This window comes from Drosophila hydei, unplaced genomic scaffold, assembly GCF_003285905.1.
Source record: "Drosophila hydei strain 15085-1641.00,03,60 unplaced genomic scaffold, DhydRS2 tig00000172-arrow-pilon, whole genome shotgun sequence".
Taxonomy (NCBI): Eukaryota; Metazoa; Arthropoda; class Insecta; order Diptera; family Drosophilidae; genus Drosophila; species Drosophila hydei.
The window spans coordinates 4,666,989-4,686,436 of NW_022045682.1; the positions used below are offsets into that span (position 1 = coordinate 4,666,989).

At 37.0% G+C, this 19,448-nt stretch overlaps 2 protein-coding genes across 2 annotated transcripts; both read right to left on the bottom strand.

Moving 5' to 3' along the window:
* Positions 1 to 1,050: 1,050 nt before the first annotated feature.
* LOC111603534 lies at positions 1,051 to 1,924 on the bottom strand. Its single transcript, XM_023321167.2, has one exon. It carries the CDS (start codon positions 1,758 to 1,760, stop codon positions 1,350 to 1,352), a length of 411 nt encoding a protein of 136 aa, XP_023176935.1. The 5' UTR covers positions 1,761 to 1,924; the 3' UTR covers positions 1,051 to 1,349.
* A 16,445-nt stretch (positions 1,925 to 18,369) lies between these two features.
* On the bottom strand, positions 18,370 to 19,058 carry LOC111603536. Its single transcript, XM_023321172.2, has one exon. The coding sequence runs from the start codon at positions 18,783 to 18,785 to the stop codon at positions 18,375 to 18,377; it is 411 nt and encodes a 136-aa protein (XP_023176940.1). The 5' UTR covers positions 18,786 to 19,058; the 3' UTR covers positions 18,370 to 18,374.
* Between the last annotated feature and the right edge of the window lie 390 nt (positions 19,059 to 19,448).

A 19,448-nucleotide genomic window follows, 5' to 3' on the forward strand; every position in this document is an offset into this window, starting at 1 on the left:
TCAGTCAATTTACTCTCAATCACTAAGTCAATCATAAAATGCAAATGTCAATAGTTTTAGCTCTCATAGCGTCCTTCCTAGCCCGCTTGATTAATTGAATATGCAGCATCCAAAACATTGCCTTAACTCTTATACTAGCATACCCTAGCGTCCCTCAAGTTCAGAATACCCACATACATATACAGGGTATCAAAAAAAGTTCAACACAACAGCATTTTCAACAGAATTTGCCCCGTTGTCCAGTGGCTCGTTGTAAACAAATTCATAAATATACATACATACCTAACACAAGGCGATGGCCAGGCCTAAAGAATGGTCTTTGGCCTGCTTTTCGCATAATTTTTTCATTTCATTTTCTATGTGCGTGTGTGTATGTGTGCGTGTATATGTATGTGTTTTGATGGTGGCAACGCTCGTTTGGCCTGCTTTGTCCATAATGAGATATCTCTATTTCTCTTTTGTTTCATTTTACTTTTGTATATTTTTTGTATTATTTTTTTTCCAGCTCAACTGCTCGTCGTCTTTCTTATTACTGTGTGTGTGTGTTGTTTTTGCATTCAGTAAATGCCGTTGGGAAATTCGTGCAGCGCAAAAAATCTTTGGGCTCAAACAGCAATGATGCCGTCAACGTGGCCTTATTAATTAGAACACGCGCCCCACAGTTAGTTTCGTTTTCATCTCTTTTTTGTCTCTCCACCAAATCGCCACTTAATGCAATCCCATCCGGCACTCCTCTTTGCTGTTCGCCACATAGTCTTAGGTAATTTAAATTCATTGCAATTTTCGGTTGGTTCGAGCGTCATTTGCATATGAATGAAAACAGTTGAAGCCTTGCCAAATGAGCGCCGTAGCAAAAAAAAAAAGAATCAGTTAAGTGAAAAGTCAAGAAACGTGTCCTTCATGAGCATCATATTTAATAATAAGATTGGTCACATCTTTTATCTACAGGAAAAAAAGAATATCAGGTTATGTATGTCATAGAGTTTGTCTTTGTCATTGTCAAACAAAAACCAATAAACTTGCAGTTACTAGAATTTTCCATATTTTTTATTTTTTTTTCTTTGCATGGTTTATTTGATTAGAGCCAGCAGCTAAGAACAATAGAGAGAAGTCTGTTATTGTAACTACAAAAAAATTACAAATTTAAAATTTAAAAAATAAATTAAATTAGGCAAGCAATCGGATTAAAAGTGAGACACCAGGATAAAACTTGAATGGAATTGAAGTGAGAATCTGTACCAAAACGTTAGTCTGGCTTGGTAGGTGTGAAGAGTGCAACAAAAATTTGATTTTGTTAATCCAATATATAGCCTAGTGTTGCGCCTCTTACTGTGTGTTGAGTTGTGGTGCTAGGCACTAGCAGTCTCGGCTGCCGCTGCCTCCTCGTTGACTTTCATAATTTCTTTTTCAATGGTCATCTTGAGCTTTTGAAGATCAACGTCCAAGTAAATTTTGCGCTCGTATTTGCTGGCCAGTTTGTCAATGGTGGTGCCCAAATTCTTTTTGAATACCTCCATCATTTCATCGTCATTGGGAGTGACCATCATCTGGCCATTTAAGCAGCGCTGGAACTCATCTTCGGCCAGCGCTTCGGCGAGCTGATCCTCAATGGAGTCTTGTTGCTTGCGAATTTGCTCGATGTCAGTCTCCAGCTGGGCTTTCTCGCGGTTAAGCGATTCAAAGTTAAACATTTTCATCTTGAGCTCTTGAGTTATTATAACGCCGGGATGCAACTGACGGGCGAAAGAACGTGACTGCATTGCATCCGCGTGAAGAATTCTTCCCCTTCTTCACCAAAATCGGTATTGAGTATTTAAAAAAATAATTTTGGTGTAAATTTCAATTGGCTTGACGGGAGGCAGTAAATTTTTTTTATTATTCCAATACAAACAATTACTTCAACAACTTGAAGTGCTCTAACTACAAAAGCCTGCCTGATAGTAGATCATTATAAACACACACATATATATATATATATATATATATATATATATATTATATATATCTATCTTTTTGCTGCGGAACCTGAAGCTTAAATCTTCATTAACGTTTCGCACTGCGAATTCGCATGAAATTAAGGCCACAGCAATCTCATTTCCGGGTATTTTTCACACAAAACTCACACACACACAGGCACGCGAACACACACACTGCGAGCGAGAGGATGCGTGCGACAGAGATGTTGCAAATTAAATTGCGTATACGCACAGTTGCCACTGTGGTAGCTGCGGCTACATCAATGCGCGTTCTGTTGACTCTATCGTTAAGTGCATAAATTGAATAATGCTTCGCAGCAACAGCAGCATCTGCAGCAGTGTCAGCTCGGCTACCGATAGAGTTACCAGATCGCCATGTTTGCGCTTTAAATTTATTGAATTTCCTTTTTGGCGGAAAAAGCGAGCCACATAAACCATTATTTTATTACTTTATCTATCAATGCGACCCGCACGTCAGCCACGACTAACCGCAAATTTACCAAAAACTCGTTAGCTCTTTAGTTTCCATAAACTGAACCGTTATATACATATATATATAAGCTATAGTTGCCTTTTTTTGTGGACAGTAGTTTGTCTTTTGGTGAACGCATTCAATCAAAGTTATTTGAATGCAGTCAAGCGAAATGCAAATGAAATGCATTTAACAAGTTGTTGCAACTGCTGCAACTTGCCGCAACTTGCTGCAGCTTAACACACAACTTAATTTACATTTATATCCACAGATCTGACTGGCGGCAAGACCAAATAAAGCCAAACTAAAACTTTTATTGACATTGGCCAGGACCAACACAGAAAGGGAGCAACGCCAGGGCATACGCTGCGTATACTTTATTTATTTGTTGTTACTTACTTTGTCTTGGGTTAAGCATTAATGCCAAAAGATTCCACTCTATAGAGCTGTACGCAGTTGTCAGACAGAATTGCTTGCATTTTATATATTGAATAAACACTCAAATTAATTAAATTGCATTGGCCGAGAGCTGAGCCAGACGAGTTTAGCTTTAGCTGTGACATTACTTTGATTGACTGACTGAGTGATTCACTGACTCACTGACTGAGTGATTGTCTAGTCAGCAGTTTGAAGTCAAACATTTACCACTTGGCTGCATTAACAGACAGCTGCAATTGCAAATTATTTTGACTGTCATTTAAAAATATTTGGACAGACTGTCGGAACCAAGCTGTGGTCATATTATATATAGATATATATATGTATAAATGTATATATTTTTATATAAATATATTTTTTTTATTCCTTCCTTTTGTTCATTCAGCCGAAAGTCACGCACTTCATATATATATATATATATATATATATATTAGGTACGTTTTCTTTGCTTTGACAACTTCGGTCTGATTGTCTTTGCGCTGAATCACAGCACAATTTCGACTGTCTGAGACAATCAAAGCTAACATCTTCACATTTAATTTTATGAAAGTATATATATTCCTAAGGTATTTAAAAGTGAGAACTTTTTTATTATTTCTGTATTTAAAACGTAAAAAAAAAAATATTGAAAATAAATTATCTTAAGCTTAAATAAAATTTCTTTATATAAAAATCGTTAAGCCATTTTAAAGCTATAAAAAGTTAACAACATTATTTATGCAAAATTATTTAAGCAAGTTCAAGCACAATTCATGAACCAAACCTATCCTTGATAGCTGAAATTAATTGCAATTTCATAAATTGCATTTGAGTCTAGTCGAGCTCGCACATTAAGTGAATAAATTACTCTGCAATCATTCAATTATCGAAATCTAACAGTAAACTGACAGACAGCCAGCCAGACAGACGAGAGTAGGGAGCTCAAGACTGGCCATCAATAACAATTGGAAGCCACAAGTTCAGCTAATTTGCGCAACGAGCAGAGCTACTCAAAAAACAGGATGCTCTAGCATTTCGAAATTTTGAAGGTCGATTCACCATCGTCACTTTGATTATGATAAATGGCCGCAGCTAGCATATTTCACAAATGTGCTGAAAAATGGAATGATGCGATAATGAGGTATTATTAATATCATCTGGCGACTTATTTAGTGACAGTGCGAAATTATGCAAAGTTGGCGCGACATTGACGACGGCGCATCCATTGTCGTCCGCTTCAGACTTAACCCGTTCTTCGGCTCTGGGCGAAGATACATAGAAAGGGCAGGAAAATAAAAAAATAAGCCTCGGCACTCTGGGCGCTCTTCAAAGTGTCAAGAAAACAAATGACGGTCAATTTATTGTGTTTATTTTGAAGTTATACTCATTACAAATAGATATGAGAAGTCTGATGGTTATCTGCAAACGTATGCAACAGGCCCGGCTATGAATTATAGATGAAAAATCGGTTGTGGTGGCTTCATATGCATTGTAAATTATTTTAGTTTCTTTTGCTCTTTTTGTGCTTTAAGTTTTACTAATTTAATTATTTGCCTTTTATTTATATTAAATTATTTAGTTGCTTTATAATTTGATTATTATTTATGTATTTTAATTGTATTTTAAAATTATTTACTTTTTATTGTATGTTTGTTGCTCTTTTTTCAAAAGAGTTTTAATCAACCTATGTAAAACAAATAAGTACGGTAATTGAAATTCTTATTAAAAATAAAAAAATGCAAATACAGACTTATTTAAAATTGTTTCCTATTTAATCTATTTAACTGCATTTAGTTTTTAAATAATTTTTGTTCATTTTTTATTGTGTTTGTTTTTTAAATTCAATTTTATGAACTTAATTATTTTTTAATTTTTAATATTTAATTTATTTTAAAGTTGGTTTTTTCATTTATTTCTTTAAATTTTTTTGCTTTTTTCAATGTTTTAAAACTAAATTTATTTTTTTATTTATTTATATATATTTTGTTTATTTTTATATAATTTCTATTTATTTTTAAATATTTTCCTAACTATGTAAATATATTCGTAGCTGTCTTTCGAATCGGTTCCGGGATTAAGTTTTTAAAACAAAGCTTAAGAGCTATAAGAGTTAGACTTGCCCCAATTTAACTATACAGACTCTATGCAGACTTCCCTTTTGATTAACAGCACTCAATTACAGGGGAATACAGGGTACATTATATTCCTGGACTTCGCACTAACAAACTGCTACTTGTATCTTTTTTATGACAGACCAGAGAGTCTGTTAATATATATGTATATATGTATGTATGTATATTTGGCTAAGTTTTTTGGTGTGGCAAGTGGCAAGTGTTAAACTTTTCGTGTACGCAACGCTGCCTTTGCTGCCACTTGACAGGAGCGAAACGATGAAGGACGAAGGACGTAAAGCGCAGTGAAGCTTAAGGCAAATATCCATCTAGGACAGGTTGGTAACTCGAGAACATAAAAGGGATTTCGTCTGTACGTATTAAGAACACAAAAGAATAAAATGAAGCCTATTAAAAACGAAAGGCAAGTATTAGATTTACACAAGATGCGGTCTCATCATAAATATAAAAATATTTATATATATATATAAATATATATATATATACTTATATACCCTATATCAATATTAAAAAAAAGAGCAGCGCGCTTTAAATTTATATTTTTGTTGGCAGTTGCCAAGCAGCGAGTTTTTTTTATTTATTTTTTAATCATTTCCCCGGCAGATCTAATGACAAAAATTAATACACATAGATAATGGGCTTCTGGTTTGGCTATTTGTCCGCAGGCTCAGCCAACTGTCGTTGCCGCTTCGACTGTGCCCGTGCGTAATCTGCTTAGTGTCACTTAATTGCGAGCCCAACTTTAATTAGCTAATCAACAATTTATGCACCATTAATTATGCTAAGATGCTCTTGTAATTTCTGTGGAAAATATGTATATATATACTCGTTTATATATGAATCTATTCAATCCGGCAATTTATTTGGGCGTGTCCAGCTTTCAATATGAAAAAGTAATTTATATTTCAGTTATATTTAAATTTATATTAAAGCAAAGTTACTCGCTTGGACTTAATATGATGAGCAACAGACGGCAAAAGCTTAAGTCGTTCAGCATTTCCATCGTTTTCTTTATTTCCTTTAATATGCAAATTTGTATTTAATTATCTTGCTTTATGGGATCAAGAAGACCGACGAATTTATATATATAAATTAATACAGCTTTATTTCTGCTGATAATATGCATTCATATATTGAAATTTAAATTGAAGCGTATTTATTTAGCTTTCATTTACTGCGAGATTTCTGGATTTTTACTCAAATAAAAAGGCTGAAAATTTTAGTTTTTTTTTGTGTTTTTATAGAGAAATCAATAAATATTAGTAAACTTCATATGGAGGCCAACAGATGGCGCCAGTTGCTGACACATCGTCAAAGTTTTTCTTTAATTTTCGATTTACTATTTTGCATATATAAGCAAAAAGCGCAGCTTTCCATGTTCTGGCCATGTCAGTCAGCAAAAATAGTGCAGCAAGCCTCAGCACTTTTTAGATATATGAGCCGAAAAGCAACAGCAAAAACTGAAAAATTTTAACTAAAAGCAATTCAGGAATTGACAAGAGTTTTCGAGTAGTGCAACTGAGCGGAATTTGGAATTTGTTTTATTTGGCACGCACACAAAAAGATCTCAAGTGGAAAATGTTTAGAGAAAACCAAATAATTGTACTCTATATAAAACGAGAAGCTAGAAAATTAATTAAACTCGCTGTCAATGCAGAGCAAGGCACAAAATTGTTGTATTGCGAAAGGCCTATGCATAGGCCTTCGTCTTTTCAATTTGCCTGCCAGGCACAAATGGTCGAAGCATACAAAAATGGCAATAAAATATGGCTAGAGTGATAAGAGCGATAAGGAAACTATGCCAGAGCCGGCCTCGCCGTGCGTGTATGGCAAACAACAAAAGCTGTAAAGCATAGAAAGGTGCCTGACAACAACAACAACAACAACGGCAAGCGTCGCATAAATCAAAACAAATTGCAAAGAATTGCGCACAATGGCAAAAAAGAAACGTTGCAGTCGAGCTTGATCGACTGCACAATACTCTGCCTGATAGCGAAATCCACTCCAAGTTGTAAACTGAGCTGATCAAGTTATCAACTTAGTAATATTTTTATTTTTTATCCATTTGCTGAAACCTTTCTAACACTTTATCAAGTCTCTAAAGCACAACCAATATACTTTCTTTACGACCTCAGCGCGTGGAACACGTATATATATTTATATATAAAAAATTCGTATTAAACTAGAAGCGCAGACAATGAAAGGGACAATGGACACACCGTGGAAGGTAGCAACTCATCAGCTAATCCTAACGAATGGCGAGTGCCCAATGCGAAACGGGGCTTAACGGTCGAATGAATCAGTGGCGGGCGGGTGGCTGCTGGCAAATATGACGGCAGGCAAGTTATTGGGGCTGCATATATGAAGGCGTTGAAGTTGGTGAACGTAGCTGGAAATGTCGTCGTCGGCCCATAATGTTGCTCAATCATGTAAAACATGGGCAATTAGCAGCGAGAGACTGGCAGAGAGACAGATAGCGCAGAAGGTACCAATGTGAGACATAATGCATTGCCCCTAAAGTGGGCGTGGGCGTGGGCGTGGGCATGGGCATGGGCGTGGCATGGCATTGCAGTCCATTTGGCGTTTTGCAGGCATATTGAATTTCACTTTGGTAATTTACGTAATTGCGCAACAGCATTACGAGCGGGTGGAGGTGTGAAGAGGGGATAGGGAGGGGGGCTCGCCACATACATAATTGCAATTATTATTAGTTGGTTGCATTGCCTGTCTGCCTTTATTCTTCTTCTTCATCGTGTGAACGACCGCAATGCTTGGCCGAGCTAATTTAGCTGTGTGAATTTATATGCTCCACATATATTACAGGCTGCGTAATTGCAATGCGGAAAATTAAGCCAGACAACTGATGTGGCGCTCAGACGGGCACGATAATTGCCAAGGAGAATATCGAATGTGTCAAATGTAGTGCAGCTGACTATGAAAGAGCAACTAATTAGAATTGATATGCAACAGTTAGCTACAAACAAGAAAACGAGGCCAAGAGTCAAGGCTCAAGACTACAGTCTTTAAGTGATATAAAAATCACTTTTCGATTTGGCCAGAGGTTTTCTTCTTCTTTTCTTCTTTCTTTTCACACCTTGACAGTTGAAAGACTAAATAAAGCGTGAAGTAATGTTTCCACCTGTCCCACGTTAACTGCTCAAAGTCAGCTGCTGCTCTATGATTGATAACTCATTCAGATAACGTTTCAGCGAATGTTTCCTAAAAAAGACAAATCAATAACTGTTAAACACATAAGAGAAGTACGTTAACGTTGCTTGCTTAATTTGATACATTTATTTTTATAAGCGACTTTGGCCTTAGCTAACTTTTTGTATTTTCCATGGCAACGAAAAAGATACAAGCTTGATACGAATTACTACCTTGTTCTGGCTACAAATGTTCCGAGAATTTCCTAACAGATAAAACAAGACTGCTGAGTGTGTCGTAAAAGCAGATAAGATAAACTTCAGCTGAACTCGGAAATACGTTTTTATTTTGTAGTTTTGGTTAATGCACGCGATGGTAAATAAAATCAATAGATGTTTATTTATTATGCGCCGCAGTTCTGTGCCGTATAGAGATGTGAATGCTAGTTGTGCCTGGCTGAGAGATAAACTGATTTATGTGGGCGCACATCTATTTGCTTAAACCATCATAACTTTAAGTAGCCAGCACTTATGTGGCATTTCCGCCAGCGACGCCCACATGCCGAGTGCCGCCTCCGCTGCGCTCCGCTCCGCTCCGTTCCATTCCGTTTACAACATTGTTAGGAAAGAGAAAACAAATCGCTGCCATCAGTTGTGAGCGCAATGTTTAAAGAGCGTTTTAAAATTCAGCGAATGCTGCGTTTGTTTTTGTAGTCCTTGTAATTGTTGTTGTTGCTGGTGTTGCTGCTGCTGCTGCTGCTGTTGTTGTCCTGGCTGTTGCTTTTGTTACTGTTGCTGCTGGCTGGCATGTCTGTATATTATTTCATACGCACGCTGCTTAAGCATGGCAATAAATTTTGCGAAAATTTTCATATGCGTCGTCAACAAATGCGCCAAAGCAGAAAACGCACGCAGCGTGCTCAGACGTTGCCACGCGCACACGCCCCCATCGACCACACACGCCAACACCCCTCCCCCACCATCAAACTCTTAGCCCACACCCGCAACACACGCTGCTGCGGTTACACAGGCAATGAAGCATGCTACCCATAACCGAAATGTAGCTGACATAAGCCTCGCGCTGCCTGGTTGCCTGCTCGACGCGGCACCGCTCTGCATCCTTTGTCTTGCTGTCCTTCCGCTGTTTCTGCTTCTTCTTCAACTTGTTGTTCTGACTGAGTTTTTTTTTTGTTGTAATTTTCAATTTAAGCGTCCAACATGTTGCACATGCCACATGAGGCTGGCGTTTTGCTACCCAAAAACCATTTAGTGACAAATTAAGTGCGCTTATATACGTGTTAATTTCCAAATGCCGCACGCTGTTTCTTGTATACGGAAATGACGTATACGCCGTGTAAATGTGGCTTGTGTGAACAGAGAGCATGTCAGCATGTTCCAACTGCAAGATACTCGTTAACAGACTCAAATTGTTTGAGACATGGTTAAGCTTGGAATTGGCCGATATGCATGAGAGTCGGCCTATGGAGCAGCTTGCATTTGCCTACCTCTTCTATAGGGAAATTGCGTATACGACATGCGTTACGATAGATGAGAAGAAAAGGCTTTCAGACTGCATTTCAAACGTTTGCTTGTAATCTGAAATGTGTATTAAAAGTTATTTATAAAGAGAAACCTATCTCGAGCCATATTCTGTGATGCTCTATAGGGAAGTTACGCTATGCTACTTGCGTTATATTATTATAGTTTATGGTTGGAGAAGTATCCTTTTCTGTATCAATCAAGTTTCCACTTTGTTCACCTTTAAAGAATCTCAGCATTGGGTAGAGATTTTTGATTGAAACTGATTTATATAAACTTAATTTATTTTCATATTATATTATATATTATTTTTATTTATGTATTTAAAAAATGTCAAACCTTTATCTGCAGCACTCAGCCCTATGGGCAATATACGCCATATACTCACTTTCCACCTCATGAGCACGACATACCAAAACGAGAAAACGTAGCTTAACGCAATTTATTAAACATTCGCGCACAAATTGTTTATTTTGTTGCCAAGTTTATGGCCAGCGCGGGCAAATGCTCGATGATCGAGAGCCAATTTATGAGCCCAACAATCGCTGCCAAGCCATTTGAGGCTCAGCCTGGGCATAATTTCTGTTTCAGTTGGAGTTTCGATTTAACTGTCGCGCTTTATGCGACGACAATAACAACAAACGGTAAAGCATTTCGGACATTGTAGTTGTTGCGCTTTTATGACATTGTGGCAAATGCGGCAATTGCGGCATTAAAATGCAGAGCTCCGAGTGCATTATGACTTAATTTTTATGCGACATGTTCATAACTTTTATGTGCTGCCAAAAGGTGCAATAAACACCCGGCAACATTACCTCAGCCACATCCCTTTCCTCATTCACATCCGCATCAAATATTACACGTAATTGGCCACTTCAACGGGTCACGTCCTGCTGTCTGCCTCTCTACTTCTGTTCCTGACATTACCTCCGGCTAGCGCTCTGTCTCTTCTCTCTCGCTCTCTTCTCTTCTGTGTTGCCCTTTGCCCCTTGCCCACTTTATTAGGCAGCTGCTACAAGTTGTTGGCGGTTTCAGCGACTGCAACCCCAAAATGCGAATATGTGACAATAACAGCTGCTGCAGCCATTTAACAAATTGCATTCCATTTCAGCTCAACATTTATCCTGTGGGCATTCAACGACAAACCAACAGAAACAGAAACTTAAACTCGATTGCTTCAGAATTCTCTTTGTCAAACTAGAATTGCATAAGAGACACCGAATTGGTTGTTGAAAATCTATCGAAACATAAAGCTGAAAATACCAATAAATTCATTTTATAGTTATGAATATAAATTGAATAAAAAGAAATTTTAGTTTAGTTTTCTGAGTCTGTATACATATATATATTTTGTATTTAATTAATTTTCATATTTCTAAATATATATTTCAACTTTTAATATTTATGATTTTATCAGCAAATGAAATAATTAAAGTTTTGAGTTTTATTTTCTGAGTAAAGAGTTTCTAGATCAACAAAGATCTGCAGAAATAAACTTTAAGGTTGTTAGAAAATTCATAAACCAAGAGAATTATGCGAGGCAAGCCCAAAATCAAAAAGAAAAATGTTATGAAGAGTTTTAGATTTGGCTAAGCTAAATGATTTTTATATATTTTTTAAAATTAAAAATTAGTAAATCAAAAATTCTTTTATACCTTGTTAAAAGACCTCAAATGTAATACCTTGCAAAAATTGAGTGAAAACTAATTTGCGTAACATTTCATTATTGTGGCATGCAAGCGAAATGCGTAAATGTTAGACATGTGTAAATGGTCAAGAAGTCTAACAATTTCTTGGCCACAATGGCCACAGGACATGTTTCACTTTGGTACAGAGCGTCTCTAACATAAATATGCAGCAGTCGGACCAAATATATATATATATATATGCACAGATATATATATGTATATCCGTTGCCATGTATTTTTAGTGAAATTCAAAACTATATTATGCTGCTGGCCACGCTCCAAGCACTGAAACATGAAACGCTGCACTTGGGGTAGAGCAAACAGTGGCAGAGCTGAGGCGGAGAGAGAGAGAGAGAGAGAGAGAGAGAAGAAGGGTAGCAGAGAGATGGAGTTGCGACTCAGACAAAGGCAGAGTCAACTGACCGAACAGTCCGAACCGAGTTGGACTAAGTCACGTCACGAACGTCAGAAGAGGATGCTCATTGTTTGCAGACGTAAGTAAATGTACATAAAATTTATTTCAGCTCATGTGTTTTCCAAGAGCGCTTCAGAGCAAGGCGAGGTGTATCGAATGTGGGCAGAAAAGGTGGGGCGGAGCCATGGAAATATATGCAGATGTGACCAGTTTCTTGACTTTGCCCTTTTTGTTTTTGCAATAAACATATATAAAGATTTTATATGCGGGGCAACAACCATAACAACACACACAGGCACACACACGCACACACATTTATATACTCTCAATCAATCGAAAATCGAAGCAAATGCGCTGCATTTGTCCAAATTCAATTTATTTTCTTTTTTGCTTTATATTTATGTACAAAGCCTTAAAGCGTCGCATATATTGATGTCTTGCCGAGGAGATTGATAAGCAGCTTCAATGCGACAGTTTTTAAAATATTTTTTAAAGCCGAAAGAAATGCTGAAACTGTAACTATGTAACTATACACTAGATGCTTTTAGTCGTATATTTAGGAGCACTTTAATAACGGTTCAGTCACAGCAAGAAGTGTTCTTCTTTTGTTTGTTTAAATTTACGAAAACATCTATGAACAACAAAAGATGTTTTGCTTTACAAATACTTTACTTACCGCATGAAAAATTCACATCTTTCCGCAGCAGACATTCAATCGAATTACTTTTCGAATCGTGTCAACAGTCAAAAAACTTTGTTTTGTAGCTGCAAATGAAGAAAGTTTCTATATAAGTTTATATATGTATATGTATGTTATATTGGTAGTGCGATTAACCTATATACAATCTGTACATGCGTATTGCGTATATCATTACATTTACAGTGCTGCATACGCGTCGTATGCGTAATATCGCCTCAAAGCTTTTTCCAACTTATGCAAATGCAGAGGAACAACACAAAAAACTAAAAGTAATAAAAAATGCTAATTTTATGTTATTGTTGCTGACTTTGACTTGGTCGTCAGCTTCAGTGTTTGTATTTTTCCTTTTATATATATATATATAAATTTTTTTCTTTGCTTTAAAATTGTCGCCGTCATTATTCGTTGTCGTTGTCTTTTGGTCGCCTTTATCTTTGACACAAAATAGGAAATGATTTATGCAAAATGGCCGACGCGCAACTAATTTAAAACTTGCCCGAGACACACCCACATATACACACACACCCACACGCACACATGATTTGTTGACTTACACAGCAAATTTGCAACGTTTTTGCCTTTTCTGCCCAGTCACTTGAGCTCATATCCTTTGGCTTATTGAAACTTCCGTTTGCCGGATATTGAACGCTTTATTTATGTGGCGCAGCTTGACTCACACACATACACTTACTATAAAGAATGTTTTTGCTCACTGAAAGCGCACTTCAGTTAATTGCCTAATTGTAGCTTAATAAAAAATCAAAATCGCATTACATTTTCAGCTCAGGCATGCCAAACGACCCCCACCTTCTACAAGAACAACTATATAAAAAGCCAATCAAATTGATTGTATTTGATGGCACTCTCGCACACCCACACACACACACAGCCATAGACACCACACGCCCACAGCCCCTCCTTAACAAAAGCCCTAGGCATGAGCCATAAATCTTGAGCGCACTTGTGCTGCCTCTCCCACTCAGCACTTGCATCGCCTTCGCCTTCGCCTACGCTCTTCAAGGCCACCTTCGTTGGCTGCTGCAATCGCCTGAGTGTCCTGCGAGTGTTTGGCATGTCCAAAATGCACTGCAAAAAAAAGGAAGAAAAAGTGCAGAATTGAAAAGAAAAGAAATGCACGAGCGAAATGCTGAGCATGAGCAGCAGCCACCCGGATGCAGCGACATATTTATGCTCTATCCCTTGGCAACACTTTCTAACAGATTATCGCATTGGGTCTGCTCTCGCTTGCTTTCAAACCGAATTTGTGAACTTTTTGAAAAACGAATCAATTTCAATATATTTTCAAATATGAATGCGACTCATGTGAACCTTCCCTAGATGGCGTGGAATTGAAGCAAAAGAAAACTTTGCGAAAGTTAAATTAGGAAACGCTTAAAGGCAATTTTATTGATATTCAAGCAAATTATAACACTGAATAGCTTAGGCTTTCCAAACTAAATAAAAAATAATTTTTAAAAATAAAATTATAAAACAAATAAATATGAATTTACAAAAATATATCATAAATAAACAAAGAAAAATGAATCAAATTTTTAAATATTAAAAAAAAATTCAAAAACTAAAAAATGTATTTATGAAAAGAAAAACACTTAAGTACTTATAAATATATTACACAGATTAAATATCTGATAGGCTTGTTCAAATATATTATTTCGAAACTAATTTTTAGTTTAATATCATTATTTTTTTTATTTTTATTTATTTTTCGCATAATTCCAGATATAATTTACGTTATGTAATCAATATAAATAATCAGCTTCTCTTGCCTATAATTTAACAATTTGTCAACGTATTTCACATATTTGTAAAACAGTTTTAACAGCTGTGAAATTAATCGACTTTTTACATAGTATACTCTTTCGCTGATATTCATAAACAAGCTAAGAATCTATCTATTTAATAGCCAATATGAAAATGTTATAGCTAAGCTAACTTAAAACCTGATCATATTCCAACTTATATACTTACTTGCCTTTTTGGCATATCCTCATTATTTACCTATCCTAATTCACTTACTGCAAAAACGCAAATTCGCAAAACTAAAACTATTTGATATCCAACAAAATTATAATACAGTATATAAAAAAACACGGTTTCGCTATCAAATTAAAATGTATGTAATGAAAATTGCGTTAATGTACCTCAACGCGAGAGGCGATGCTTAAGTTAAGTCTGAAAATAATAATGCTCTCGTCTAATCTGTAAGGCGAAAGTAATGCAGCTAAGAGCAGGATGAAGGAATCTAGTTGTACTACTTTCGAGGCGCTCAGGTTTTGTGGCCGCTCCCGCTCCCTGCCCCTCTAGTTGGCTGGCTGGCATTTTGCTTGGCTGGTTATTCGTTGTTGGGTGCATTAAAAATAAACGACTGTGGGCAGCGCTCAATTTGGAATGAAATTGGCGCAAATACCAAAAATTTATACAATGGCAAATGCAGCAGCAGGAAAATAAAGAAAAGGCAAAACGAAAACAGGCCAAAAATGGAAAAGAGAAAAAAAGGAAAATAAAATGAAAAGGAAAACACAAAAAAGCGAAAAGCAGCAGAGCACAAATTGAAAAGCCATACAAATCAAATTGCGTGGGTGGGTCTATGTGTGTGGCTGTGTGTGCAAGCGGATGTGCATGTGTGTGTGTGTGTGCTTTTGTGGGTTATATAATTTATAAGCGGCCATCAGGAGTGCTCATTATGTGGCACAAAATAAGTAAGTGCCACTCGGTTTATACACAAAGTAAACAACGTGCCCAAATGCCTGACAATGCTCCAAGCTCCACCTCAATCTCATTCCTCTCGATCACCCCGCACCCCCTCAGTCCGTCTATCTCGTTCTGCCTGTGGTTTTGCTTTGTGTGTGGGAAATGCATAAAATTGACCAGCACGCAGTGGCCATAAATGAGCCTTGAAGCACACTCACATATCTCTCTTTGTCTCCCTCTCATCCATATGGCACTTAAGTTTGTTACCCAGCTCGATTTTATATGACCCCCGTCCCAAAAGCCTTAACCTTTCGTTGCTCCCATTGTCTTTTTGCTCGATAATGCAATCAATTTGGCTGGCCCGTTTCGTTAGCTCAATTTCTGCATAGAGCACGAGGCCACATTACACAAAGCATTCCAATAATTCTGATACTTGGAAGTAATTTCGACAGGGCTGGAAAACAATCTGCAGCTGAATTGTTGCTTGAATGGATTACAAATTGGTTTGTAGACCGAATCAATTTTTGTGAGCGAAAATACAACTCCGGCAAATAGAAATTCCGACAGTGTTCGAGGCACAAAATACAATTATGGGAAAGATATTCAACTACTGTCATCAATCAATCAATCAATCAATCATCAATGTTTTAGAAGATCTTCAAATTTTGTACGCTGCTTTAAAATTTATATTTCTTCTATAATAATAAAATCATCAATCAACAATTATTTATGCTTTGCCTAACTGAAAAATAATATTAAATTAAATTTTTAAACTAAAAAAATATCTAGTATTAATAATATATGTGATTAAATAAATTCCCAAAATTATTTCAATTGTTATAAAAAAATTAATCCATTTCAAATTTGCTTAAAAAACAATTAACTTAGAGAAATTTTCAATCTCTCTTTTTATACTAGTTGAAATTCTGTCTTATTTGCCAAAAATCAGCAAGTCATATTCGTTAAGCAAATTTATTGGCAAAATCGAAGCGAAATCCATAAAATATATTTCAAATAATTTGCAGCCCTGAAGCATCAATTGCCATGCTATGCCATGCCATGGCCAGGCCAAAGGAAGACTGCATAAATTATTGCCAATGCCGAGTGGAAGTTAATAGACTTTTCGCTTTTGCTAATGCAAATAGCAAGACAGTGAGTGGTGCAGCGGATGGTTGCAAAAATCAAAGAAGGAAATGCAAAGAATTTCGCGCAAAATTTAATTACTAGAGAGCTAAGAGAACTGAGAACTGCGAACTGCGAATTTCGAATCGAGAACTGCATCAAAAAGATACGCTCAACAGCAGCTGCCATCCACGAGTTCGGCTTCGTTTGTTTATGCATATTTTAGAGGCGAGTCGAGGCTGCACATTAACTGTAGCAGCAGCAACTGCAGCAGCTGCACTTGGCATTGCTGTTGCTATTGCTGCAACAGTTGTGCAAACATAGCGCCCAATGCCTTAATGACCCGCCGCCCTTTGACCTTTTGCCGCGCTTATGCTGGCGAACACGAACTCCGAGGGCAAGTCGTTTGCATATTCATTGGTCAGACCTATTGCCCAACTGCTGCAGTAGCCCGCCGAGTCGTTGCTTTGAGCGCAAATATTCCGAGCACTTTAAACAATCCATTAATTTACATTTACAAGAGTTTTAGTATTCCGCATAGATAACAAAGTACAAAACAATCGCGCAATGTAAATTTTGAAATTGGATTTATTAAATTTGATGTAAAAATAAAAGGTTTCTATACTTCTGATAATCTAGAAATGTAATAACATGTGGCTATAAAATCTCTTATACAATTATGCATGTAGCAGCTATCTTCAATACCTTCAATTCAATATATATAGAAAAAATAAAAAAAATATATATCAATGAAATATCAGCCAAAGCCCTTTCAAATAATTTTTCTTCAAATATACAAATTTCGCTTGGTTTTAGCTAATAATTAAAAATATTTTTTTTTACTACCAACTTTAAATTGTTAAATAAAACAAATAGACAAATTATTTGCCAGTCGTTAAATATTTGTTTACCCAAAGAATCAAAGCACAACTTTGTCTCACGAATGCATGTTGAATTCTTCTAAATTACATTGCCAATTATGTAACTAACGAATGTTGTCAACCTACACAAAAATATAATAAATAAATAAAGAAAAGAAAACATATACAACATACCATATTATAAGATATTTAGAGAATATCTGTTTTAAGCTATTTAATTATATATATTTTGTTGAAAAAGAAATATAAATACAAAAGAATTCCCATTTACAGCTTTGTGATATAATTGAGAAGCGAATTTCTACAAACGTTCATTGATATTGATTATACACACATACAGACCCAGTCACACACTGGTCATGCAATCATTTCAAGCAATTTCCTTCTGCATTTTGCATAGAGCCCAGCAGGTTGGGGGCTGCCGTGGCGCCCAGTTTGCAGTCTGAGCCGAAAAGTATGCTACAATTTTTTGATTTATATAGAGATTGATGCAGAGAGGTGTTTTAGCACATCAGCAGCACACAAATTAAGCAGAAAATAACAATAACAAGCCAAAAGCAGTGAGAATGAGAATGAAAATGAAAATGAAAACTCATGATGGTCATCATTTTCAAGCTAAATGCTTTCGCCCATTGCCCAACCCGCCGGTAATTGCCAACGAACAAAATGCCTTTGCTTTCTGCTCTGTGCAATTTTCCCATTTGCAGTGTTTAATGGAAAAATCAAGCCATCACTTTTTCAGTGTGCTTATGTTTTCCCAGCTGCAGCATCTTCTTATTTCTACCCATTCACTCTACTAATTGCAACAACAATTGCAATGCAGCACTAACTGAATCTGATGGCAAGAACTAGGCCATAGCTATAGCCATAGCCTAACAGTGTGAGAGAGACAGATGGCGCTGCCACGCCCCCTCGGGCGTTTGGATAACAAGCTGGGTGCAAATTTTACAAATTATAATCGTCATTTGTCATGATGCTGGAACTCAACAAGGACACAGACTCGGACTCGGACTTGGTCTACAGCCCAGGCCCAGGCCTTCACCCACATCGTATTTTTATTGACACATTGAAATGACAAGGGACACGAAAACAGAGACAGCGCGAGAGACAGAGCGACAAGGACAGCTACTGCAGAAAACTGAATTAGCAATTCAGTTAAATTCCATAATCTAAGTCAGGCACGTCGTCTGCAACGCACTCCAAAGATTTCCAAGCCGGGACGACACTTTTGCAGCGTATCGAATAGCATGCCGCCAAAGGCATCGCGCATTGTTATGCTTAGATCCTCGATATGGCCGATGTCACAGTATGCCATCAGTCCACTGGCCAGCAGCTTTTCGCAAGGTGTTCCAATGACCAGCTGCGGCTCGTAACGGTAAACAGCGACGCAAAGACGTAACTGCTGACGCTGCAGGAGCAACGGTATCAGCGCTCTCCAATTCACCTGCGTCATATCCAAGTCATCCTCCCCTTGCAACTGCTGCTCTTCAAACAGCAGCTCCAGCTCATTGTAGCCCAAGGGTTGTGGACGAAAGCCAGGCCAGAGGCAGCTGAACAGCAAGAGCTTTAGCCAAGCTAACTGCATTTTATAACTCTTTCTTTATTTCTGTTTCTGTTTGAACTTATTTTTATTTCGTTCTTTTTTGTGTTTTCTTTTCAGTAATTAATATCGCGTTTGCTCGCATCGAAGCTTCCAAACAAACTGTGCACTACGAACTACGTGACTTAACGTGCCAAACTCGAGAGTCTTATAAAGTCGCTCAGAATTCGATTGCTGACGTTTGGCCGGGCATGGGGATTGTTAATAATAAGTTCAGCTTGCGTCAACTCAGCTTTGTCAGTGTCAAATTCGAATTCGAACTCGAAGTTAACTGCGTCTCAGAGTCGAGTTCGATAAGTAGCTGACGGCATAGGCAAAGCCCAGTCAAAAGTGCTCGAAATATTACTTTAGCTTGAACGTATAAATAAACGAATTACATTGCTTAATAAAATATCAATAAATATGAGCTCAAACTCCTCATCGGCAAGTGCTTAAGCCAGCTTGTACTTGAACTTAAAATGGTAACAAACTGTCAAACCCAGTTCTGATATAGAGCAGTTGAGTAGAGTAGGAATAGTATGAGACTCAAACTCGCTTTAATTTGCTTTCCACGGGATAAGTAGCTGTTTTTTGTTCTTGTTTAGCAGATTAAGCCGTACAAAAAACGTACAAAATGGAATTCGAATTGATGCGTCTGTAAGAATTTTG

Excerpts from the sequence above, each read along its gene's own strand:
- LOC111603534 (XM_023321167.2), bottom strand. The coding sequence starts at position 1,760 with ATGCAGTCACGTTCTTTCGCCCGTCAGTTGCATCCCGGCGTTATAATA.
- LOC111603536 (XM_023321172.2), bottom strand. The coding sequence starts at position 18,785 with ATGCAGTTAGCTTGGCTAAAGCTCTTGCTGTTCAGCTGCCTCTGGCCT.